The sequence below is a fragment of the Lupinus angustifolius genome, unplaced genomic scaffold (genome assembly GCF_001865875.1).
Source record: "Lupinus angustifolius cultivar Tanjil unplaced genomic scaffold, LupAngTanjil_v1.0 Scaffold_29_13, whole genome shotgun sequence".
NCBI classification, from domain to species: Eukaryota; Viridiplantae; Streptophyta; class Magnoliopsida; order Fabales; family Fabaceae; genus Lupinus; species Lupinus angustifolius.
In genome coordinates, this window is record NW_017720558.1 from 44,616 (window position 1) to 71,739 (window position 27,124).

General features: G+C 32.1%; 1 protein-coding gene across 3 annotated transcripts; it reads right to left on the reverse strand.

The window, feature by feature from the left end:
• LOC109338555 (probable phospholipase A2 homolog 1) lies at positions 1-27,124 on the reverse strand. Of its 3 annotated transcripts, none has more exons than XR_002106563.1 (5): positions 3,259-3,446; positions 3,115-3,154; positions 2,509-2,628; positions 1,315-1,596; positions 1-173 (listed from the first exon to the last, which is right to left on the reverse strand). XR_002106563.1 is itself a non-coding variant. In XM_019575822.1 (5 exons), exons 1-5 carry the CDS (start codon positions 27,048-27,050, stop codon positions 1,418-1,420), a joined length of 435 nt encoding a protein of 144 aa, XP_019431367.1. In that variant the 5' UTR covers positions 27,051-27,124; the 3' UTR covers positions 1,199-1,417. The 3 variants fall into 3 exon arrangements, 2 of the variants coding, with proteins under 2 accessions (XP_019431367.1, XP_019431366.1); XM_019575822.1 differs by lacking the exons at positions 1-173; positions 3,259-3,446 and adding exons at positions 14,539-14,566; positions 26,983-27,124 and having other exon boundaries at positions 1,199-1,596; XM_019575821.1 differs by lacking the exon at positions 1-173 and having other exon boundaries at positions 1,199-1,596.

Below are 27,124 nucleotides of genomic sequence, written 5' to 3' on the forward strand. Positions count from 1 at the left end.
ATTCCTTGATAACATTACAATGTTAAGATTGCCAATTTGCCATAGTATATATAATAAGTAATGTTGATGTAAAATTGAGCTCTTAAAGCATACTCTGAATCAACATCATTTTACCTGTAGTATTTGCTTAGAGTGTGTAGGCTAGCAAGTTTTTAAAACCATGCACTTGGATCCTGTTTTAGACCATCAATTTCCTTATGTAATTTGAAAGCTAAAGACTTTACACTTTAGGTTGCTTCATGTACACTTTTCGCTCTAAGACACCATATAGGAAAGCATTGTTGGTATCATCAATTTGTTGCACATCCCATTTGTGAGTCAATGCCAGTGCCAAAACAACCCTCACAGTGACTGATTTGAGTGTTGGACAGAAGGTCTCATTATAATTAAATCCAGGTTGTTGATGGAATCCTTTAGCTACTAACCCAGCCTTATACTTATTTATTGTTCTATATGGATTTTCTTTTATTTTGAACCTCCCATTTACATTCTATTGTGTGTGTTTTTGATGGTAAAGGAATTAAGGACCAAGTACCATTCCTCATCCATTGCAGTGGCTGGTTCAACATTTTCCAGATTAACAGTAAGAGTGTAAGATTATATGGCATTGACAGATTTAAACCGTGTAGCCGTAGGATAAGGAACACAGGGTACTGGTGAAGAATTTGAGTGATGTGGAGAAGGGTTAGAATGATTTGAAGTAGAAGAGTGTGAAGACATTGTTGGTGAAACAGTAGAAGGAATAGGAGTCATGGAAATATTAGAATGAGGAGAATTGGTGAGGAAATTGGTGAGGCATTGTTTGTTCGAATCCAGTTCTGATTTGATTGTTAATCAGGTTAAGACAGTGAAATTGATGATATCATGATCAATAGATCAATTTTATGATGTACAAGTAGAAACATTCCTTAGGAAAAGGAAATTGTTTCATTAAACACTTATAGCCTGTGAGCAGAGGAATGCTCTGCTTATATTCATTTAAACAAAAGAGTAATATTAACAAGACACTCTTTCTAAACATACTCTTCATTATTGGGTTGAATTTAAGTATAACCTACAATATTATGAGTCCACTCCGCTAGCATTTCTCTTAAACAAAATAGTCATGTCCAATCTTCTCATTCTCCCACACCCCTCCACCTTAGTAAAACCATAACAATGACTGCATTATCTATGTTAATTTCATCCTTTTGTGAAATTAAAACTTTATGACAAACAATATTGCCATTTCTTCCTATGATAGTTCATAATTGAACCTTGCAGAAAGAAAATATTGAATTATTTTGTGACATCTTAAATTAAATAACAATGTACCTCAAACAATAGTGGCTTAGTCAGGATCAATAACATCATAAGATCAACTTTCCAGAATCAAGAGAAGTTTGACACTGGCTATGTTAAGAGAGTTCAAGTTTTGTTACAGATCATCACTATGGTTACCCAATTGGCTGAGCATGATGGCCAAGTCCATGCCTCTTATCATGGTAGGTGCTGCTATACTGTAGGGACACTCCTTGGAAAATCCAACCTTCCCAGATTTCTGTACTTTGGTTAGGCAATTCTTCAACTTCACATGGCATTTCACATTAGTCATTCCTACCAAACCATGTTTAGTTAGTGTACAGCAATCTTCTGAAGATAACATTTGAAACTTCATTTTCCATACTAACTTACTAAGTATATTTGTCAGTCAATGTTTATAAGATTAATTACAATGCTTGACGAACAACACATCAATTTTAAATAGTATAATCAATCCAATATTACTTTGGAAATCAACAAAAGCATTTTCATAGAGTAGACTACATTAATGAAATGGTATCTTCATGTTATGCCAAACACCATGTCTTAAGAAATGGTTGTTCAGATCTAAGTACTTTTTAATGGTTTTATATAGTTTTTCCAGATCTCCATCTACTTCTCATTATTGGTTTACACTCCATTTGATCCAATTTTCTTATTGAAGCTTCTAACTGTCTTTTCAATAGTCAAATAACTATATGAAAAACTCTTCCATTTTTCCCTCAATAGATGGTTTTCCTATTTACTCTCTAATGCATTCATCCTTGAACTTTGTTGTATGCACACTCATCCATTACAACATTGAGCTTATGTTCTTCTTGGCACTTTACACCCAATATTCAGTACCATAAAGTATTATGAATCTTATAGCTGTGTAATAAATTTTCTGAGATTGAAAGGCAGAAATTTAAACATGGACTAATGGGATATCCAATAAAGAGGTTAATAAAAAGTACTACTAGCAATACAAAATCAAAAAGTAGAGACCAATAATCATTCTCATTGTAGCAATAACCATCTAGAATGGTTAATTGATCATCCTCATTAATTTTATTTTGTTCGCAATCCTTTCATTAATTCATCATATCAGATAGGAGTCTAAATATTCATATAGCAAAAATAGCAAATCTTTGACAACAAAATACACTATAACCTTTTAAGAATCCAATAGTATAGCACAATAAGAGAGAGAGAGCAATATGATACCGAATTTGTCAACACAGTTGTCATGGGCCATGCAACAAGCATCAAGATCATCACATGGTTTCTCATTAGGACAACCTGAATAACCCACCCCACAATACTTCCCGTATTTGATTCCAACCGCTGAAATAATTCATGGCAACAACCTATTAGGTTTCTTTTTAAGTAAATGAAATAATTAAGCACTTATTCAATGAGTTTTTATCTTGTGAAATAAACTAAAAATAGATTATTTCCGTAAGCTAATTGTTATTGAACAAGAAATAACTCATAATAACCTCATAAGCTATCTTCCTATGCTTATTTACTATCATAACCTATTGTAAATCTAAATAAGCTCTCAGTAATATTTTAAATTATGATTATGCGATTGATATTGCGGCCATCATATTATGGTTTTTGAAACCTCAGCAACGGCTACAATTATCATTAATCTAGCAATCTAAAAACAAACGTATCATGACTTTAAATGTAGTGATATTGCATTTACAACGATAAAATATATCATGCATTCGTACAAATGTGATCGTTATTGCAAATAGCGCGAAAACTCCAATATTGATGGAAATTCAAAAAAAAGATGTAGAGAGAAATGAATCCTATTCTTACTGTCACATTGTTGTGCTATACATTGCTTGCTACATGTGTTCTGCACTCAACAAAAAAACAACATCAGAAAAAAAGTGAAACGAAAGTTTTAGAGAAAACAAGAAACAGATCCAAGGAACAAGTTTGTGAATGAAGGAAAATTACCGCAGGGTTGTCAGAGCAGTGAATGACGGCGATGAGAAGAGGGAGGAGAGCGAATGCAACGGTGGTGGCGCGTGAGAAATTGTAGGCGAGACTAACCATTATGAGATTTGTTGGAGGAATCGCCGTTAAGGGTTCAACTCTTCTCCTTCGCGGCTTTTTTTTCTTTTCTGTTTTTATATTTGCGTATAACGTTAGTAGTGTATTCTTTGTTAAGGTTTATAATTCAATTTTAAGTTTTAACCATCAATTATCATGTGTTTGGAAATTTTCTAAACCAATAGAAATATAAGATTTTAGTAAATTATATAAAAACAGCATAACATAATATAGTTAAATATAAATTATATTAGTACATAATTCCATATAGTTTTCTTGTACAAACAAAATGTTGATATAGTGATGCTCGATTTCCAAAATAAGTAAAAGGTCGAAGGTTCGATTATTGAGAGCAACTGACAGGCGAAATCTAGAATCCAAAAAAGATTAATTCTTTACTCATATAATATAGAGTTAATTACATTGACATCCCCTGAGTTTTAGTGAAATTATATAAATCACCCTCACTTTTTTACACCTACACAAACTTCCCCTAATTTTTATACTTTCATTTCACTAATCATCCTTGCATGAGAAATAAGTGTCATCCTTTTAAACAGAAATGTAATTAAGTTAAACAAAACATGATATATTGTGAGGAAACATCCGAATAATATACAAATCAATGTATCTTTATTATTTTTTGTTACAAAATGCATCAACAATTCTAAAGAGATATTGTTTAAATCGCTCTTATACTATATCGTATTGAACCAAAAATAATAAAGATGTATCAACTCATATATTATTTGGATTTGTCTCCACAGTATACCATGTTTTGTTTAACTTAATTATATTTATAACATTTTTTGTTCAAAAAATCACACTTATTTCTCATGCAAGGGTGTTCAGTGTAATGAAAGTATAAAAATTAGGGGTTGTGTAGTTGTAAAAAGTGAGGGGTGGTTTGTGTAATTTCGCTAAAACTTAAGGGTGTCAGTGTAATTTACTCTAGAATGGTACCTTGATAATACAAAAATAATATAGTTTTCTTGATAATTTTATTGAAACATTACATTATTTGTTCACATATTTCATTTGATTTCAAAACTTTTGATCTTTAAGGCTAGAGACAATTTAAAAGTCAATACATAATTTAAAAGTTAAATACAATTTAACTAAAATAATTTTATTTAGTGCACATTAGAAACTCAATTAAAAACAATTGAAACAATTAGAGGTAAAAAAGGTGAGTAATAAATAAGAATATAATTGAAAATTAAAGTATAAAATATATATCAAATTTCAAAAACATTAAAAGAATTAAAATAATATGAAAAAGTTAAAATATTAAGAAATATTAAACAAAACTAATAATTATTTAGTGAGATACTAATTTTTTTTAACATTCTACTTGTAGTTTATAAACTATAAGATTATAAATGTGTGAGATTATAAATTATAATATATTCATATTATTATGTGTTTATGTTTAGATTATAATGCGTTTTGTTTAGGTGAGGTAAAAAGATTAATTTTTTACGGAGTAAATTACAAAAAAGAACGATTTAAAATCATTTATTTATGTTATGATTATTTTGATTATTTTTTGTATTATTTTTAAAGTATATATATTTTTAATGTTTATCTTCATTTCTATTTTTACTACAACTTTTTTAAAATTTTAATACATCATCACAAAGGGAAAAAATATTAATATAAAAGCTAATGAGAATAATATGATAGATAAATAAAAGTTATTAAACAAGAAAAAAGAAACATAAAATAAATAATATACAAATGATAAAATATAAGTAATAGATAATATAATTATAATATATAAAACTTATATCTAATGCACACATTTTTCTCATAGAACATAACATTTTTGTTTATTAAAGGTGTAAGTCGAATACAGAGTGGAATGGAGTTTTTGGAAGAGGTCCAGCCCAATACAAATTGCATGAAAAAACCCACAAGGCAGTGGCCAGAACCCTAGTTTACTGTTTATGCTTACTATATATTCTAACATCAACCATTAAATTCTTACCACCTTTTCCTTGCTTCCTTTTTTACTACACCATTATTATTTTTCTATACTAGTCATTTTCTTCCAACATACATTCCCTTTGTCTCCTCCTAGGTTTCAGTGTCACCATTTATTATTGTCTTTCCTTTTGTTTTTTATTTATTAAAAAACTTTAAATGGTTGTGTGCAATGATGAAGCTATTTTTCTTTTACCCTTTTTCTGATCAATCCTTGATGATCAATCCCTTAGCTGTCTGAGCACACTTTTTTTATTTATTATTATTTATTTTGGGTGTGTTGTTGAGGCTATTTTCTTGGTTATTTACTCTCTGATCATACCTTGTTATTTTCATTTTTTAAATTAACTTATTTTTGTTGGTTTATAGAAGCTTTATTATTTGATTTAATTTTTGTTTGAAAATATTGGGGCTTATGATGATGAAAAGATTCAACCTTTATAGTTAGTAATGCAACAATTTAATTTTCCCCACTTTAGAAAAAAAAAAAACAGTATAATTTTGGATACATAGACTGCTGTTGTAGTAGATTTTTTTGGGTAGTTTTTATCTTCTATTTTTTATAATTTTTAGGGTACTTAATAGGTATGCTAAAAATGGTTGTTATTGATTAAGTTGGTGATATGTTTCATTGGGAATTTATTTTTTCAAATGGTGACTTTGATTGTAACAGGAATAAATAAATTAACCAATCTTTAACTCTACTCTTAATCATTCTACCCCTTTCATTATTACAAAAATAATTGAAACTGTCACAGTCATGAAAAAAAGAGAGTATTCGTGTTATTCTGAACAATGTATCTTAACAAAGAATAAAATAATATTTTATACGGTTACATGATCCAAACAACAAGATCACTATATGATGCAGTCTTAAAAAAATGCAATATTGACATGTAAACATTAAAAATAGAACAAACTTATACTTTAAATAATTAACTTTTAAATTAAATTAAAATATATTAATTGAACTCATGATTTATAAATAAATACAATTTACAAACAAATTCATTTATGACAATTAGCTCTGTTTTGTATTATTGTATAGAGGAGAATGATGGAGTTTGAAAGGAAATGAAACGGGTTTATTGGGCATATATGAACAGTAAATAATAAAAAACACTTCACATATGAACAGTAAATAATAAAAAACGCTTCACAGAATGTAGAAGATCACACATGTTGGAATTTGATAATTTAAAGATTCCCATTATTAGTTTGGAATCAAAATTAGTTCAAAACTGTTTATTGTTCAATACTATACATCACCTTAGGGGTTCATTTGAAAGTTATGATATGATAAGAATGAGATAATATTGAGAGAAAACATCACCATCACTAATTTGGTGGATAGGATAAGAAATATAAAATATTGTCCTATATTATCACAGTTAAAGCTACCATATTAATGGTGTCGTGTTAGAAATTAGTTAGATATGTTATGTCATATATATGAGCATTAACACTAGAAAGGATAAAAATAGTGTTTCTCATATATATTGGTTGCTTTTTCAATGCGCCATGTCAATGTGTGATGAGATAAAAATACTGGATTCATAAGATAGAAACAGGTAAAGCATGCTTATTATTCTCATATTTGTTATTGAATAGAGAGTGAGTTTAACGCAACTATAAATTGATTAGTAATATAATATTACAAATTTAAATCTTAAAAACAATTTTTTTATATGGGGAGTAAAGTTTCTTACATCTAAATATTCCTCCTTGAGACTAGTTTATAATTTGGAATTGAATTTGTTGGTTGGAGATAACAATGGAATGCTTGTAAAAAAAATGTTTGTTTGTCACCTCAATTAGAAAACTGCTTAAGATGCAACCATTAGAGAACATGGTAAAAATAAAGCTAAACATATATGGCTTCTTATGCTTAAAGATAAAGGATTCAATATTAGCTTATGACACATGATAGTAGTCAGCTGCATGGACCATCCTCTGTGTGATTTGTTTTAGTTTCTTGTATTGTACATCAACCTAAGCACTATATATAAATCATTGACCATTGTTGTATACACAACTAAGAGAAAGGAAATTGTCTCTCTTGTTGTTTAGTTATATCTTTACATATATATAGTTGATACTACTAAGTTCTCTTCCAAGTAACTAGATGGAAATGGGAAGCCAAAGTTACTTCAAGGTTTTGATTCTTTGTCTTGTGCCATTAATTGCATCAACAATGGTCAATTGCAGCTTGGTTTCTATACTAAGAGCTGCCCAAAAGCTGAGAAGATCATTGCAGACTTTGCTCATGAGCATATCCACAATGCTCCATCACTTGCAGCTGCCTCAATTAGAATGCACTTTGGTGACTGTTTTGTTAGGATATGTGCTTTTCATGCATATGCATTTATTTCATCTTTTCCCCCATCAAGAGTATCACTAATCCATCCCGAGACTCGGAATGATGCCAACTATTTCAGGTTGATGTCTTGTGACTTGGAGGTCTGAGATTCAAATCACAAAACAACCTTTTCTGTTGCAAATGTAAAGCATTGTGCATATACCCTCTATAAACTCCACCATATGGGAGCCTTACACATTGAGTTATACTCATGGATCAAACCATGTAAGCATATTTTCAAGCAATCTAATTATCTTGTATCTAAGTATCAACCAACCATATATTATTAGACTTTATTGATTAAATTATGTTTTAGTTAATGAGTATTGTGTTAATATGAGGAGGTGACATGAATCATTCAAGGATGTGATGTATCAATACTATTAAATTCAACAAGCAACCAAGTTGAAAAGAATGCACCTACAAATCTTACACTTAGAGGCTTTGACTTCATTGAAATAATAAAGAGTCTTGTTGAAAAGAATGCACCTACAAATCTTACACTTGCTTTGAATCTTACCAAGTAGACCAACATCCATTAATTTTATGTTCTGAAACTAACCTATTTGACATTAGAGCAAATAAAGAACTTCCACACAATTGTTTTTAACTAATTTAGCTCTTTAAAGATATTTAAATATTTCATGAAGATATTTAAACATATTTAAACGTCATAATATTTTTACTCTTAAATACAAAAAAATAATAACTAATCTCTCTCATATTGGAGAGAATTTTTCCTCCAGATTAGGGGTTAAATTAGAGTCTGTTTGTAAATTGAGTTTTAAAGAGAAAATGAAAATATTTTAAAATTATCTCATATGTGTATTCTATGACTCTTAAGTCTTATCTTTTAGTTCTTCCTTCCAAAACCTAAATCTTTAAGTTTTCTCATGTATTTCTTGTGCTTATATGTTGAAAGCTCCTTCAGTAGCATTGGCTGCTTTAATTAACTGTTATTATGTAATATAATTTTTTTTTCGCTTTGCACCTCTGACCAACCTTTTCTTTTTACCAAAACCAAGGGGGAAAATATACCCATTTTATTACATTTTACTTGGATAAATATTATTTTTAGCTTGTGCAATGCATGAGAATTTAAATTGTTTTATATAAATAAAAGTATTCATATTATTACAATTTTATTTCAAAAAGCATAGAGCATGAAAAGAAAATCTTCACTTTAACAAATTTTGTTGAACTAGGGAATAAAGAAGATGAGTTTGAGAGAGTATATATATGAATGACTTCGAGTTGTATTGAAAAATCTATTGAATATCCAAATACAACAACACTTAATTCAAATGAATAAGTGCTATTTATAACTTCCCAATAACCCCAACTAACTTGCCAAATAAGGAAACTTAACTACTAACCAGCAAACGGTCACGTTAACCGATTATTCCTATTGTTAATCGATTATTCATATTCATATCGTTAGTCGATTAACGAGTCTAACAGGGAGAATTACAATTTATTCAACATTCTCCCTTAATTCAAACTAGCTAGACTTATCATTCCAATCTTGTGCATGAGTTCTTCAAATATTTCCTTCTTCAATGGTTTGGTAAACACATCTGCAATTGTTTTCTGATTTGAAAAATTCCAAACTCACTTTGCCTTTGTTGACTTGGTCTCTTATGTAGTGAAATTTAGTTTTTATGTGTTTGCTTTTTCAATGAGCCACACGATTCATTGCCAAGTTGGTAGCAGATTTGTTGTCCATTATCAGCTACTAACCTTCTTCTGTTTACATTCTAAGTTCTTCCATCAAATCATCCAACCACACAACTTGGCATGTACTCATGTTGGCTGCAATATACTCAGCTTCACAAGAGGATAAGGTAACTAAATGATGCTTCTTGGAGCATCAACTCATATGAGCATTGTCTAGATGGAATAGGTAACTAGTTGTGATCTTCCTATCGGACTTGTCACCACACCAGTCTGCATCAGAGAAGCCAATCAACTTGGGTTTGCAATTTCTGTTTGAGCTTGTTGGATACATGATGTCATAACCAATAGTTCCTCTCATGTACCTTAAGAGTCTCTTCACTACACATATGTGACTTTGCTTAGGGGATTCCATGAACCTGCTCACCAATCCAACTCCATATGCAATATCAGACCTTGAGTTGCACACATACCTCAACGAGCCTATCATTTGCCTATACTGAGTCTTATCAACCTCTTGATCTATTTCTCCTTGGCACAACCCAACTCCAGCTTCAACAAGGGTTACAACTGTATTACAATTCACTATTTGAAACCTCTCCAATATATTAGTAGTGTACCTGCTTTGGTGCATGAAAATTCCTTGCTTGGTTCTCTTGAATTCTATGCCTAGGAAGAAGGAAAATCCTCCTAGATCTGTCATTTCGAATTCAGCCTGCATCTCATGCTTAAATGCTTGGATGTTCTTGAGTTCTCCACCAGTTATGAGAAGGTCATCAGCATAGAGACATAGTATGAGAAGATCTGTTGTGTACTTTTCCTTCACATACACACCATGCTCATGTGTGCACTTTGTGAATCCTAGTTGCAGTAGGAATGCATCTATTCTCCTATTCCAAGCTCTGGGAGCTTGTTTGAGCCCATAAAGAGATTTATGAAACTTGTACACTAAATCTTCTTTGTCTTCTTCTTCAAAACATGGTGGTTGTGTCACAAACACTTCCTTGCCTAAAGGTCCATTTAAGAAAGCAGGCTTTACATCCATCTAATGGATTTTCCAACCTTTGTAGCTGGCAAGAGCAAAATCACAAGTCTCACTATTTCAATTCTAGCAACTAGAGCAAACACCTCATCATAATTCAGACCTTGTTTATGTAGGAACCCTTAAGCAAATAATATGGCTTGGTACTTAGTGACCTCACCATTTGGATTTAGTTTGGTCTTAATACCCATCTCACTGTTATGACCTTCTTTCCATATGGTAAATTTTTTAAGGTCCATGATTTGTTTCTTTCAATGGACCTTAACTCCTCTTCCGTAACTTCAATCCAATGTGTTTGTCTCAGAGCTTCTTCTAAGCTTAGTGGTTCCATCTCTACAAGTAATGTCATGTGCACAAGATCACCTTCTGCTGTGATTGTGGAGTCTGAAAAAACCTCATAGTCTCTGAGCATAGAATATGGTTGTTTCATCCTTTGAGATGTTACTATGGTGCTTGAAGGTTGAGCCTCAACTAACTTATTTTCACCAATGCTGTCCATCATTTCTTCACTTTCACCAAGTTGCAGCCTAGTCTCATCAAGTTGCAGTCTGGTTTTAACATCAAAGTTATTATCTTCCTGGTTCCATTTCCAACATTGTATTTCATCAAACCTCAGATTTCTACATATCATGAACTTCTGAGTGAGAGGATTAAAAACTATGTATGCACCAGTAGTGTGATAGCCTAAGAATATCAATCTCTCACCCTTATCATCAAGCTTCCTTCTTCTTGCTTTAGGTACATGACCATAGCAGACTGAGCTAAAGATCTTAAGGTGACTTACATTTGGTCTAAGGCTTGACCAAACTTCCTCAGGTGTCTTGTAGCCCAATCTCCTGACTAGACTTCTATTGATGATGTATGTTGATATTGACACAACTCACCCCAAAATTTCTTTGGCAAGTTCTTAGTTTTCAACATACTTCTAGCCATGTTAAGTATAATCTTTTTCTCCCTTTCAGTTGTGCCATTATGTTGTGGTATGTAGGAAGCTATCACTTCATGATGAATCCATTCTTTGCTGCAGAACTCATCAAACTCAACAGACATATATTCACCTTCTCCATCTGTTTTGAGTTGCTTCAACTTCAACTTAGTCTTCCTTTCTAAGTGAGCCTTGAATTTCCTGAAGTTCTCAAATACTTCACTCTTTCATTTCAACAGATAGATCCATACCTTTCTTGTGAGATTATCAATGAAAGTTAGGAAGTATTTGTTCCCTCCAACCGAGTCTACTTCAAATTGACCACATACATCACTATAGATAAGTTCCAAAGGTTTCTTTATCTTTGAGGGAATATTTGAACCAAATGAATTTCTTGTTTGCTTGCTGGTTAAGCAACCATCACACAAAGTCTCAGCCTACTTTATGCAAGGTAGTCCTATAACTGATCCACTCTTACTCAGCAGTCGTATGATTCTAAAATTCAGGTGTCCATATCTAAGATGCCACAACCATGTGTCTTCATCTATCCCAACCTTAAGACATTTTTGCTCAACAACTTGAATCTTTATTTTGAAAGTTCTATTTGAAGAGAGTGGTGCCTTCCGGATCTTTTGGTTTTCTTTGTCATATACAATTAATTCACCATCTTGCATTACCATCCTATACCCTTTCTCCAAAAAATTAGCCAATGCTCAGTAGATTGTTCTTCATTCTAGGCATATAGAGAACACTAGATATGTAGGACTTTCTGCCATCTACCCTTTAAATCATCACCTTACCAATCCCTTCTACTGAGACTGAGCTATGATATGCAAACTTCACTTTGCTTTTGGTTGATTCATTAAATGTTGTAAACCAATCTCTTCTTCCTGTCATATGGTTTGAACAACTAGTGTCTAGGTACCAATAATCAGTGATGCCATCACTTCCCTGATCATTCTTTGTGGTTGCCATCAACAAGTAGTGATCCTCATCATAATCATTAGCACTTTCACCTTGTGCTGGCCTAGCATCCTTTTCTCTTGCTTTTTGCCATCTGTTAAGTTTGCACTCAGATGCAAAATGACCATAATTCCTACGATTATAGCACTACACTTTCTTCTTGTCTTGCCTTCTTCTATTTTCCGAATTCTTGTGTGAATTCTTGTTATGATCAAGTTCTCCCCTTGACTTCACATTGGTGTCACGTCTTCTTGATGAAGATTCTTGCTCATTTGATCTTCATGTACTGTTATGACCCTTCTCCTTGTTTCTCTTGTTCTATTGACTAGAGATTTTGAATCTGGCTTGAAGTGCCTGATTACCTTGTCTATCTGGATTGCTCTCTTTCAACCTCAACTCATGAGCTTCAAGAGATCCTTGCAATTCCTTAATCTTGTATTCTTTAAGATTCTTGGATTCTTCTATTACAACTACTATGTGATCAAATTTAAGAGTGAGTGTTCTAACAAACCTTTTAAACCAGTGCTTGATCATTCACTGTCTCCCCACATGACCTTATCTGATGTATGAGTGTTAGAATCTTGGTCATGTATTCAGAAACTGATTCATTTTCATCCATCTGGAGAAGTTCATACTGCATGTGCAAAGTCTACAATCTAACCTTCTTGATCTTTGCAACACCCTCGTAACTCTTCTCCAAGTTATCTCAAGCTTGCTTTGTTGTCTTTGCTCCACTTATCTTCTCAAAGTTGGCTCCATCAACACATTGATGGATTAGGAACAAGGCTTTGCAGTCCTTCTTCTTTGCCTCTTCATAGATTGCTCTCTGGGCCTCAGTGACACTTTCACCAATTTTTTGGTAACCATTTTGCACTATTTCATACACCTATTGAAAACCAAATATGAATTTCATTTGATTCTTCCATCTGTCATAGTTCCTGCCATCGAGAACTAGTAGAGTCATAGCAAAGCCATTGCTATTTGTTATGCTGCAAAAAAACAGAACTTCTCTTTCTACTACTTCTTGCTTTTCTTGTTCTTGGATCCACACAAAATCCTCTTCACTTCTACTTCACTTCCACAGGTCCCTTCTTTGAATCTTGATTCACATAGAATCCTTCACAAAGCTCTTGATGCCACTATTGAACTAGGGAATAAATAAGATGAGTTTAAGAGAGACTATATATGAATGACTTCAAGTTTTATTGAAAAATCTATTGAATATCCAAATACAACAACAACACTTAATTCAAATGAATAAGTATTATTTATAACTTCCCAATAACCCCAACTAACTTATCAAATAAGGAAACTTAACTACTAACCAACAAACAGTCACGTTAATTGATCAATATGTGGCATTATGGAATTCATAATTGAGAAAATATTCTATGCTTAAGAATTTTTTATATGGTCAATGTATCATTTCTCATAATTCGTGTCCCTTTAATGAAAAGTAATAAATAGGAATGGTAATGGACGAAAACATTTTACACTAACAATGCTAGATAATTATGAAAATAAGAGAGAGAGAGCAATATGATACTGAATTTGCCAACACAATTGTCATGGGCCATGCAACAAGCATCAAACCATCACATGGTTTCTCATTAGGACAACCTGAATAACCCATCCCACAATACTTCCTGTATTTGATTCCAACCGCTGAAATAATTCATGGCAAAAACCTAATAGGTTATTTTTTGAGTAAATGAAATAATTAAGCACTTATTCACTGAGTTTTTTTTCCTCGTGAAATAAACTAAAAATAAATTATTTTCGTAAGCTAATAGATATTGAAACAAGAAATAACTCATAAGAACCTCATAAGCTATCTTCCTATGCTTATTTACTATCATAACGTATTCTCGTAAATCTAAATAAGCTCTCAGTAATGGTATAAATTGTGATCGATATTGTGGCCATAATATTATGGTTTTCAACTGCATTACGACTACAATTATCCTTAATCTATCAATCTAAAACACAAACGTATCATGACTTTAAATGTAGTTACATTACATTTTCAACGATAAAATACTGAGTAGGTGCAAATGCGAACATTGTTGAAAATAGCGGGAAAACTCCAATATTGATGGTAATTAAAAAAAAAGATATAGAGAAGAATGAATCTTATTCTTACTGTCACACTGTTGTGCAAAAAAGTAAAACGAAAGTTTTAGAGAAAACAAGAAACAGATCCAAGGAACATGTTTGAGAATGAAGGAAAATTACCGCAGCGTTATCGGAGCAGTGAACGACGACGATGAGAAGAGAGAGGAGAAACCTAAAACTCAATCAAGAAAAGTTAAATTTGTAGTTATATTATCAATAAAAATTAATTACCATAAAAAACTGTCATTATCGTGGAGGAAATTTTACATCATTAGTTATCTTTGGTATAATTTTTTGAGTTATTAATTTTTTGCAATAATTTTGTCATAGCATATTTCTTTTTTTGTAAAAGAACTTTGATACCCACCAATTTTGTTTTTCTTGAGGAAGTATCTTATAGTCCTATTAGAGATCTCAGTAGTACTTTCTCATACATATATTCATACTATTTGTGATTAATGGGTAATGGGTAAGGATAGGTATAGTTTTTAAGTTTAAATATATATTTATATGTTTTGTAATAATTATTAGTGGTGTGTACAGGCACTTCGTGCCTGCCGAATAATATTGCATGTTATTATATATTTTATTTTTTATAATTAGAATATATTTGTTCAGTGTACTTTATATTATAATTTTTGTGTGTTTATGATAATGTATAATTTAAGATGAGAGATGTGGTTAATTAATATGTTAGTGATGAGTAATTAGGATTATATGAGTTTTTTGTAAAAATTAAATAATGTGAATGGCAAAATAGGAAGTAAAAATTACACCATGGTGGAAGTTACACCATGTTTTGCATATATATATAGTATAGATAAATTGTAGGATATAATCTTTTTATATTATAATCTGTTTATATTTTAGTACTTTAACTGAAACCTTAAGTAAGCTTATTTATTTCATTGAAGTAAGATAGAAAGATTATTTTTTATATCAAAAATGATATGAAGTTATTTACTATGTTATTATTATTTTGGTTGTTTTATTATAGTATACAATTTTTAATATTCATGTCATATATATTTTCACTGTATTTTTTTACTTTTAATTCATCATGACAAAAGCTTAAAATATTATTTAAAAATAACATGACATACAAATAAATAAAAGTTATTAAATTCGAAATAGAGAATCACAAATTAAAATAAATTGTACGTAAATGATAAAGTAATCAATTCAAGAAGATGTCAATCTAATAAAAGATAAAAGTGCTATTAAAATTTGAGGGGTAAAATGGAAAGCAAAATTGGTTAAAAAGATAGGCAATAAAAAAATATTTCACTATAAAAGAGAGGTCATTTTATGCTTATTTTGTATATATAAAAGTTGAGTTTAAAAGTGAGGTGGATTGTGAAACATGCTGCAACTTTAAACTTATTTTTAAAAAAAATAAAAAATACAAACTTCCATATATTAAAGGTGTAAGTCGAATACGGAGTGGAATGGAGTTTTTGGAAGAGGTCCAGCCCAATACAAATTTTGCATGAAAAAACCCACAAGGCAGTGGCCAGAACCCTAGTTTACTGTTTATGCTTACTATATATTCTAACATCAACCATTAAATTCTTACCACCTTTTCCTTGCTTCCTTTTTTACTACACCATTATTATTTTTCTATACTAGTCATTTTCTTCCAACATACATTCCCTTTGTCTCCTCCTAGGTTTTAGTGTCACCATTTTTTTATTGTCTTTCCTTATGCTCTTTTTTTATTAAAAAACTTAAAATGGTTGTGTGCAATGATGAAGCTATTTTTCTTTTACCCTTTTTCTGATCAATCCTTGATGATCAATCCCTTAGCTATCTGAGCCCACTTATTTTATTTTATTTATATTTATTTTGTGTGTATTGATGAGGCTATTTTCTTGGTTATGACTCTCTGATCATACCTTGTTTGTTTTTATATTTTTTAATTTATTTATTTTGTTGGTTTATAGAAGCTTTATTATTTGATTTGTGTTTTAAAGGATTGGGGCTTATGAAATGAAAAGATTCAACCTTTGTAGTTAGTACTATAACAATGTAACTATCTCCACTTTAAAAAAGATAGTGAAATTTTGGATACATAGACAACTGTTGTAGTAGATTTTATTTGGTAGTTTTCATCTTCTATTTTTTATAATTTTTATGGTACTTAATAGGTATGCTACAAATGGTTGTTATTAATTAAGTTGGTGATATGTTTAATTGGGAATTTATCTTTTCAAATGGGACTTTGATTGTAACAGGAATAAATAAAATAACCAATCTTTAATTCTACTCTTAATCATTCTACCCCTTTTATTATTACAAAAATAATTGAAATTGTTACAGTCCTGAAAAAAAAAAAAGAGTATTCATGTTATTCTGAATATTGTATCTTAACACAGAATAAAATAACATTTGATACGTTTACATGATACAAATAACAAGATCACTAAAAGATGCATTCTTGATAGTCAATTAAAAAATGCAATCATGATAATATTAAAAATATTGAAAGTTAAACTTTAAAATAAGGAATTTTTACTTTTTTTATTAATTAAAGTATAATAATTGAACTCATATGATTTATAAATAAATACAATTTTACTTTAATAATTTACAAATAAATTCATTTATGACAAATTAGCTCTGTTTTTTATAGAATTGAATGAGGGAGTTTGAATTAAAATGAAACCGGGTTTATTGTACATATATGAACAGTAAAGAATAAAAAAGACTTCACAATAGAAAATCACATGGGTCAGAAATTGATAATTTAAATACTCCAATTATTGGTTTGGAACCAAAAATATTTGAGTTTGTTCAATACTCAATAGTATTGCTCTTTCGTTGTAGGATATGATAAGAATTGTAATCCAGCTTGATGAGTAAGTAGTATAGGATAAAACTATCTCTTACTCTATTATATCTTATTCATGCAGATGATCTTCTATTTCATGCAGTCTTGTTAGAAATTAGTTGAATTTCCCCTAGTATATTCATATTTCAATAAATGAAGATCACATGTTTCTGTTTATGTATCACTTTGTATTCCTGTTGAATTAAAAAAGTACAATTTAATTAAAAAGTAAAATTATAAAACCAAGAACTAATATTATTATATTATTTTGTGAAGTTTAATCAAGTAGGAAAATAATTTTTTTAGAATAAAGAATTTATATTCCACTTCAACCCGACCACATTATTACCTTCCCCACCATATAATGTGGTCATTATCTAGTGTGCATCAACACAAATAAAGAATAAAAATTTGGGGTACTCATATATGGATGAAGATCTATTGTCCTCAAGTTTATTCCTAGCCAATCATAATGAAGTAAAAATAGATAAAGTTAGGAGTGTTTAATTTTTTAACTGACGTGGTATATTGTGATTGGTTTGAAATAGGCTTTGCGACATGTTTGGGAACAACATATCCTAATCTGTTGGTACATATTGGCTGCTTTGCTTTTCAATGCTTCTGGGGCACCTGCACCCAAAACCATGGTCTTGCTTGTCATAAAATTATAATGTAATATTTATATCTGTTATCATAAGGTGGATGATATAGTGACAATGTAAAAAGCTTTTACACATTAGGTTTTTCTCCGAATTAATATTTCACATGCATCTTATGTTTAAAATGAATGATAAGTAACATGTAATATTACCTTTATGACACATGTTAGTTAGTTGTCTGGACCGTCGCTCTGTGTCATTTGTTTTAGTTTATTCATTCTTGTATTGTACATCAACCATATATATAAATCAACCATTGTTATAGACTAAAGTGATTCGTAAGCTGAATATAACTCATATTATTAATTGGAAGAACTTATGATTACACAATGATGGAGCAACTTATATACTTGATGGGCTTTCTTGAGAAACAAGCAACTTACCCAACTAACTAACTAAAATTGAAATTAACCAACTTTGACTAAAATAAAACATGTGCTTAATAATTATGCACTTGTGCTAAGAAGTTTTCAAGCTTGATAGCTTTGTCTACTAATGATGATTTTGGTGTCTCACGGGGCATGTGTTGGCCTAATGCATCTTGATCGTGTATGTCTGATGTGCCTGATGTGCCTGATGTGCCATGACTGTGTCTAACTGATGCACCATGACCGGGTATGCCTAATGCGCCACAACCGTGACTATGATGTGCCATGTTGATAAAGTCTATCCGTGAATCCTAGGTCACGATGTTGTACACAACCTTGGCCTCCTAAGCCAAGTTTAACTAATAATCCTTAGACAAGTTGACATGAGCATTATGACCTGACTCTAATATGTCCTCGCAAGCTGGGGAGTAGATTTTAATCACTCATCGCTTGGACAACAAGTAAGTCAAAGGAGAAGGGTCTAATGCCTTGGTTAAAATATTTGCACATTGTTGGATTGTCTTGATAAGTAGGAGATGAAAGATGTTGGATTGAAGACGTTCCCTAACAACTTGACAATCAATGTCAATGTGTTTGATATATTCATGGAAAACAAAGTTAACTGCTATGTGCCTTGCTGAGTCATTATCACAATAAAATAATGTTGGTCTTCTAAAGTGAATTATGAAATTCTCAAGCAAGTATGTTAACCATTGAATTTCACAAGATGTTGCTACTAATGCCCTATACTCTACTTCTAAAGAGGAATGTGCCACAATGTTCTGCTTCTTTGACTTCCAAGAGACCAATGAATTGCCAAGAAAACCATGCAAGCTAGTTATAGATTTTCTGGAGTCAATGCATGATGCCTAGTCAGAATCACTGAAAGCCTTGAGTTGGAGATGAGAAGAAGTTCCATAGAATAAACCTTTTCCTGGACTATCCTTGATGTTTCTAAGCACTCTGGTCAGAGTTTTGAAATGAGCAATTGTTGGATTTGCCATGAACTAGCTTAATTGTTGAACAACATAGTTGATGTATGGCCTTGTATTTGTTAAGTATAATAACCTCCCCACTAACCTTTTATATGTTGCTAGATCCTTGTATGCATTTGAATCATCTTGGTGCAACATTTTGTCTTGACAATAGGTGTTGGGATATGCTTTGAGTCAATGAATCTTGTATTTAAAAGAATATCATGTGCATACTTTATTTGGCATAGAATTATGCCATTGTTAGATCAAGAAACTTCTAATCTAAGAAAATATTTAATAATACTAAGGTCTTTGATTTTAAACAGTTTGTCTAAACAATTTTTAACAAAATCTATTGCATTTTGATTATTGCCACTTAACACTAAATCATCAACATAAATAACTAAGGCAGTAAAGTGATTACCCACATTTTTGGTAAACAAAGAGTGATCATGATGTGATTGAGCATATCCTAAAGAAATAAGAGTCTAAGTTAACCTTGTGAACCATTGTCTCTCTGTCTGCTTAAGTCCATAAAGAGACTTATGCAATTTACACACTTTGTTAGGTTCCTTGCGTACAACCCCTTGTGGTATACTCATGTAGACATCCTCACTTAACTCACCATGAAGGAAAGCATTATTGACATCAAGCTGATGCACAATCCAATTCTGTGAAGCACCTATAGACAATAGAAGCCTAACAATAGTAAGTTTAACAACATGTGCAAAAGTTTTAAAAAAATTCTGCCTTTTGTTTAGCTAAAGCCCTTGGCCACTAGTCTAGCTTTGTACCTCTCAATGGTCTTATCTAATTTGTATTTGATCTTATAGACCCATTTTTATCCAATGGGTCTCTTGCTAGGGGGAAGATCAACTAAATACCAAGTCTTATTGAGCTCAATGGCATTGAACTCATGTTGCATAGCCTCTATCCAGTTCTTAAACTTATAGCTTGCTTGTCGGTCTTTGGTTCATTATTAGTGTTGTTGGAGATGGTATGATTAAGGTGGTGAGAGGATGTGTGTCTATAGGACAAATTAGAGGACAATGGGTGCTTACTAGTTCTTTGAGGCTCATGCTTGCAGGAATCATATGTAGTTAAGAGGCATTGGAAGTCTTATAGGTAACTAGGTGGATTTCTAGGACGAGATGAACGTCTAAGGGTTTGAGTGTTAGTAGTTTCATGGGTTTGGTTAGCAAACTCTTCCCTAGGTTCCTGATTGATGGTTTCATGAGACTCATTACCACAATTTTGTGTGCTTATGACATCTATGGTAGTAGGTGACTTAGGTGGTACTTCAAGGAAGACTGAGTCATTGTCATCGCTAGCCTTGTTGTTAGAGTCCATGATTTGGCTTGGTTGGTAAGGAAAGTTATGTTCATGGAACACAACATGCTTGGAAATAAAAATTTCCATGCTCTTTAAATCAAAGAGGATGTAACCCTTGGTAATTGACTTGTTACCCAAGAAAGCACACATTCTCTAGGATCAAGTTTGGATCTATTTTGAGATAAGGTTGATGCAAAACACAAGCACCCAAAGACCCTTAGGTCTAGTAGATTGGGCTTCCTAGTGTGATGTAATTCATATGGTGTATTGAGATTGAGAATAGTGCTAGAAAGCTTATTGATAAGGTAAGTGGCATGTTGTGCTGCAAAGGACCATAAGTTCCTAGGCAACTTAGATTGAAACATGAGGGTCCTTGTGACATTCAAGATATGTATGTGCTTTCTTTCTACCATTGAGTTATGTTGGGGTGTTTCCACACAAGAAGTTTGGTGGATTATGTCCTTTTCTTGATAGAAGTTGGGCATATTGAACTCATGGCCATTGTCAATCCTTATAACCTTGACTAACTTGTCATACTGAGTGTGTATTAGCTTAACAAAGTCTTGCACGAGATTTCTAGTTTCTGATTTGGATTTCATAAGGAAGATCTATGTGTGTCTAATATGATCATCAACTATGGTAAGGAAATATTTGTGACCATTGATGGATGTGTTGGCTAGATGCCCCCATATGTCAATGTGTATCATGTCAAAAGGATAGAGAGTCATATTCATTTGATTAGGAAAAAGGCAGTTTAGCATGCTTACCTAGATAACAATAATCACAAACATTTCTAGAATCAAACTTAACATATTCAAAATTCTTGCATAATAAATTCAGTATAGCATTTGATGGATGCCCAAGTCTAAAATGCCACAAATCAAAGAAATCAATAATACTCAAAGTATTTACATTGGGGTTCAGTTCACAATTATGCCTAAAATTTCTACTCATAATGTACAATCCATTTTTAACCTCAGCATGTCCAATCGCCCTCAAGGTAATCATATCCTAAATAGAGCAATTGACATCATAAAAATTTAGTTTGTAGTACAAGGAATTGGTAAGTTTGTACATTGAGATTAGATTAAATTTAAAATCAGGTATGTATAGAACATCATGCAAGATTAGTGCTTCTGAGATCATTATAGTTCCCGAGTGCCTAGAAAATATTTTATTGTCATTGGGTAGACCAATGGCAATTGGCCTTATGCTATGAAAGGTAATGAAACTTGACAAATCAGGGCACACATGATCTGTGGCCCCTATGTCTAAAATCCAATAGGAAAGGTTACATGTTGATTGTAGGAAGAGGTTCCATGAGAAGAATTTGTGACATTGATGTATTGAACTCATCATTTAGGCCCTTTAGGAATCATATAACATATTCAATATCTCTATGACCTCTTACAGCCTTGACTAGACCACAACTGCACTTTACCTCACATGTGTAAAAAGACATTGGCCTTAGTCACTCTAGCTCATCCTAGAGTATGTTCAAATCTGTGAAGTAACTTGAAATGCTTCTATCTCCCTGTCTGGTTGAATGCAATTCTTGTAGTACATCTAAAAATTTGAAGTAGTTCCTTTTTTAGTATCTCTCCTTGAGGTCAAGCCAAAGATCTTGAGCATTGTCAATATAAATGGTGCTTTGTGCTATTTTTTTAGATAGGCACCTTGCGATCCAGGAGAACACCATTGTGTTACACATTTCCCATGTGTCGTAGTCAACATTGCTTGGGTTAGATGGTGTGATTATATCATCCATAAACTTGAATTTATTCTTGGAAAGCAAGGCCCTATTCATGGCCTTGCTCTAAGAATGGTAGTTACCACCATCTAGCGATAGTGTGACAAGAACTGATCTAGGATTCCCTCCTGGGTGAAGATAGAACGGATTCTTAACATCATTGTTGTTTATGTCAAACTGCAATTATTATTCTTCTTGAATAGATGAATCTTCTGCCATGCTGTTTTGGAGAGATTCTGAAGTTGTAGAGTGGTTGTTGCTTTAAGAATTTCTTCAATCCTTCTCTTTTGCCAGATATCTTGGCTGAGTGTATGATGATTTGCTTTATTTAGGTGGCAATAAGAACCTTCAAGAAGAAGGCTCTGATACCATAAAGTGATTTGTAAGCTAAATATACCTCATAATATTGATTGGAATAATTTAATGATTACACAATGATGAAGCAACTTATATACTTGATGGTCAGGCTTGAGAAATAAGCAACTTACCCAACTAACTAACTAAAACTGAAATTAACCAACTTTGACTAAAATAAAACATGTGCTTAACAATTATGCATGTGTGCTAATAACTTTTCAAGCATAGATAACTTTGGTTTGCTAATGATACTTCTGGTGTCCCACAAGGTCTGTGTTGGCCTGATGCGTCCTGACCATGTATGCATGATGCGCCTGATGCACCATGGTCGTGTCTGCTTGTTGCACTATGATCGTGTCTGTCTGATGCGTTCTGGCTGTGTATGCTTGATGCGCCTGATGCACCAAATTGATCAAGTCTAACCGTGCATCCTCGGGCACGATGTTGCACACAAGCTTGGCCTCCTAAGCCAAGTCTGAGCGAGAATCCTTACTCGATTTGGCATGAGCATTATGATCTGACTCCAATATAGACACATCTAAGATAAAGGAAATTAAATTGTCTCTCTCGTTGTTTAGTTATATCTTTACATATATATATATAGTTAATACTACTAAGTTCTCTTCCAAGTAACTAGATGGAAATGGGAATCCAAAGTTACTTCAAGGTTTTGACTCTTTGTCTTGTAGCATTAATTGCATCAACACATGCTTAATTGCAGCTTGGTTTCTATACTAAGAGTTGCCCAAAAGTTGAGAAGATTGTTATAAACTTTGTTCACGAGCATACCCATAATGCTCCATCAATTGTAGCTGATTTAATTAGAATGCACTTCCATGACTGTTTTGTGAGGGTATGATTTTCATGCATATGCTCTCATTTCAGCATTTTTCTCCTATCAAGGGTGTCGCTAGTAAGGGTGAGCAAAACCCGACTCTATCTGCTCATCTGGTATGACCCGATCATGATAGGGTTCAAATAGGATCGGGTCTCATTGGGTCTAGGTTTGGGTTCGAATATTAGATCTGGTTAATATTTAGGGTCGGGTAGGACCCAAACATGACCCTATCTGATCTATCCCATAGTCACTCACTCGTCATGTTTGTATGTGTCTCTATTCTAGGTTCGGGTTTAAAGGTTGACCCGATTGATATTTAGAGTCGGGTCTAGAGTTGGGCATTGGTTCAAAAGATAACTCGGGGTCAAGTAAAGACAAACCTTAACTCGTCTCAATCTAGCCCATTCTTAAACCTAGTCGTTATTCGAGCATGAGACTCGGCATAATGCCCACTATTTCAAGTTGATGCCTTATGACATGAAGATCTGAGATTCAAATCTTGAAAATAACTTCTTCGGTTGCCAATATAAAGTTCTGCACATATACCTTCTCTAAACCTTACGAGGTGAGAGCCTCATATATAAGGTTAAATCTTTTTATATCGGGGAAGAGACCCTTATAAGCATGTGTAAGACCCTAATATCTTGTATCTAACTATCTATCAACGATATGTAAGACCGTTATGTTTTAGTTATTGAGTATTGTGATGCATTTAGGAATGTGATGCATTAGTACTACTAAACTCAACAAGCAACCAAACCGAAAAGAATACACCTCCAAATCTTACATGTGGAGATTTTTAACTGGTGTTGTCTCTTGGGCTGATGTAATTACTTTGACTGCTAGAGACTAGGGATGGCAAAATGAGCTTGGCCTGACGGGCCAACCCATTCGGATAGGTGTTTTTAGCGAGTTGGGCTGAGAGTTTTAGCTCAAAAACCTGTATTCAACCCGTTTTGGAAGCCCGTTTTTTAGACGGGCCATTGAAGGTCGGGCCGGGCTAGCCCGGCGGGCAAACATTAAGATTAAAGTTCATTTGTCTATCATGTTACTCATTGAAATTAAGATTAAACTTTTACAATTTTAACTTATGTTTGGATGTTTAAGCATGTAATTCTTCTTTCTCTTTGTGAAATGAATATTTAATAACTCATTATGTATTTATATATTATCTTCACTCTTATCCAATTATTGTACTTGTTATCAGATTAAGGTGGAGTTTCACTGAAAATTCGGGGTGTTTGAATCAAATTTAAACATTTAATTAATTGAAATGGAAAATTGGAAACTCAAACAGAACTACTGATTTTGATTCCTTTTGAAAAATTAATTGAATTCGACTGAGTTTCAATTTATATTTTTAATGTAGTCGAATTCAAATTAAATTGAGTAATATATATACTTTATTATGATTGATTTATAATATAATAGTTTTGATTCTTATACACTTTTTAAAACTTAGGAGTTATAAGCTCTATTATGAAATAGGAGTCTAAAAATTTAAGACTGTGGTGGTTTATTATTTAGAATTTACAAGTTTTATACTAATGTAATATGTTATTATGAGATTGTGTCTTTTTTTTGTGATTTTTTGTTTTAAAAGACATTTATGAATTGTTTGAATTATTTATTTTTGTCTAAAAGCTTTATGTGTGTTTTGAAAAAAAAACAAAACGGGTCAGCTCGTCGACCTGCCAGCCCTGCCAAATATGGGTTGTGCTGGCATTTTGAGTCATTTTAACAATAAGGGTCGGGTCGGGCCAGCCCATATTCTGACGGGCCAAAGGCAGGCTAGGCGGGCCGAGCTGGCCCGTATTGCCACCCTACTAAAGACTCCATTGTTCACACCAGTGTTATTAAAACCTTACCGGTTATCAAACCGGTTAGAGTACTGGTATAGTGGTACAGTGGTTCAGTAATTAAACTGCATGCCGGTTAAACCGGACATACCTACTTATATTTATATATATATATGAACCTATAACAAAAAAAATTCAAATAGGTAGATACTCAAATTTATGATCCATATTTATAATCTACTCAAAATTCATATAAATAAACAACTTTCAGTCTTTAACAAATTCAAAGTCTAAATTAAAAAACATATATCAATCCAAAAATATTACTTAACAACCGCAAAATATAAATAAATGACATAAGTTCACAACTCACTCTATAAAACAAATAAATTTGGAGTTTAAACATTTAACACCAATGAGTCAAAGTTGTCTTATATGAATATTATACTTTTCTACCAAATCCTATCTTCAGACCGTACTCCAAGATTACAGTACTCAAAGATTACACAAATGTCATTGAGATTACACACGAATGTTAGGAACCAAAATGTGTAATCTAAGTATCCATTGGAAGCACGTGCCTTGAAGTGTTGAAAAGGGGTTGGAAAGATGGGTCACATTGTAATGGGTTTTTAAGTTTTTCTTTTTAAAAAAAATATGTGTATAAACCGGCCGGTTTAGTAAAATACCAATCGGTTCACCGGTTTTGACCGATTTTAACTGGTTTTGATATTGGCTGGTTCAACACCTATACTGTACCGGTTAGGAGCCCGATTCACCGGTTTTCTGGTTGAACCGGCCGGTACGATACAGTTTTTATAACTATGGACTTCACACAATAAATAGTACTAAATTTTTTGGGTGATGAATGTGTACAACTAGTGTGATCTATTTTTTGGGTTTGGTTATTTTATGTTTTTGTATTTTGATTATTTCTTTTTATGTGAGATATAATAGGTGGTTCCAGAATTATGCTACTTGTCAAGTTTAATGCTACATCATGTTCTTATAATGATAAGAAATAAAATTGAGAGATAATTATTAGTCTCACCTTATGAGAAAATTAATATCAAGTTGATAATTATATCATATATGTTTTATTCTTGCCTTTAAAGGGATTGACATCCAATTTATTTATGAATTATTTATTACTATGTTGATAATAAAATTTAAACTCACAACTTTATAAGATATGGATATGGAAATAGACAAAAAAAAAAAAAATGTATACACTGACAATGTAAGAGATTTTTATATAATTACTACATTATCTACCTTTATATTTTATCATCATTGACTCTGAAATAAAAACAAAAATAATAAAAATGAATGATAAATGACATACTGACTATATATAAATCTTTATATTATCGGTACATAGATATATCATGGAAATAATGCTAAAATTAAGATTATGATATCAAATATTATGTATATTCTTTTGAAACTAACTTAACATGTATAGAGAGGCATAACTAAAATTGAATATGGTACAATATTATTGTATATGGAAATAATGCTAAAATTAAGATTATGATGTCAATCTTTTAATACTGTTGATATAGATGTTTATTTTATTTTAATTTTAAAAAGTGGTCAATTAGAGAGATTCGGAAAGCTGAATTATAATATAAGGGTATCAGAGCAGTGAATGATGGCAATGAGAAGAGACAGGAGAGCGAATGCAACGGTGGCTTGTGAGAAATTGTAGACGAGACCAACCATTGTGAGATTTGTTGGAGGAATTGCCGTTAACAGTTCAATTCTTCTCTCTAGCGGCTTTTCTCTTTTCTTTTCTG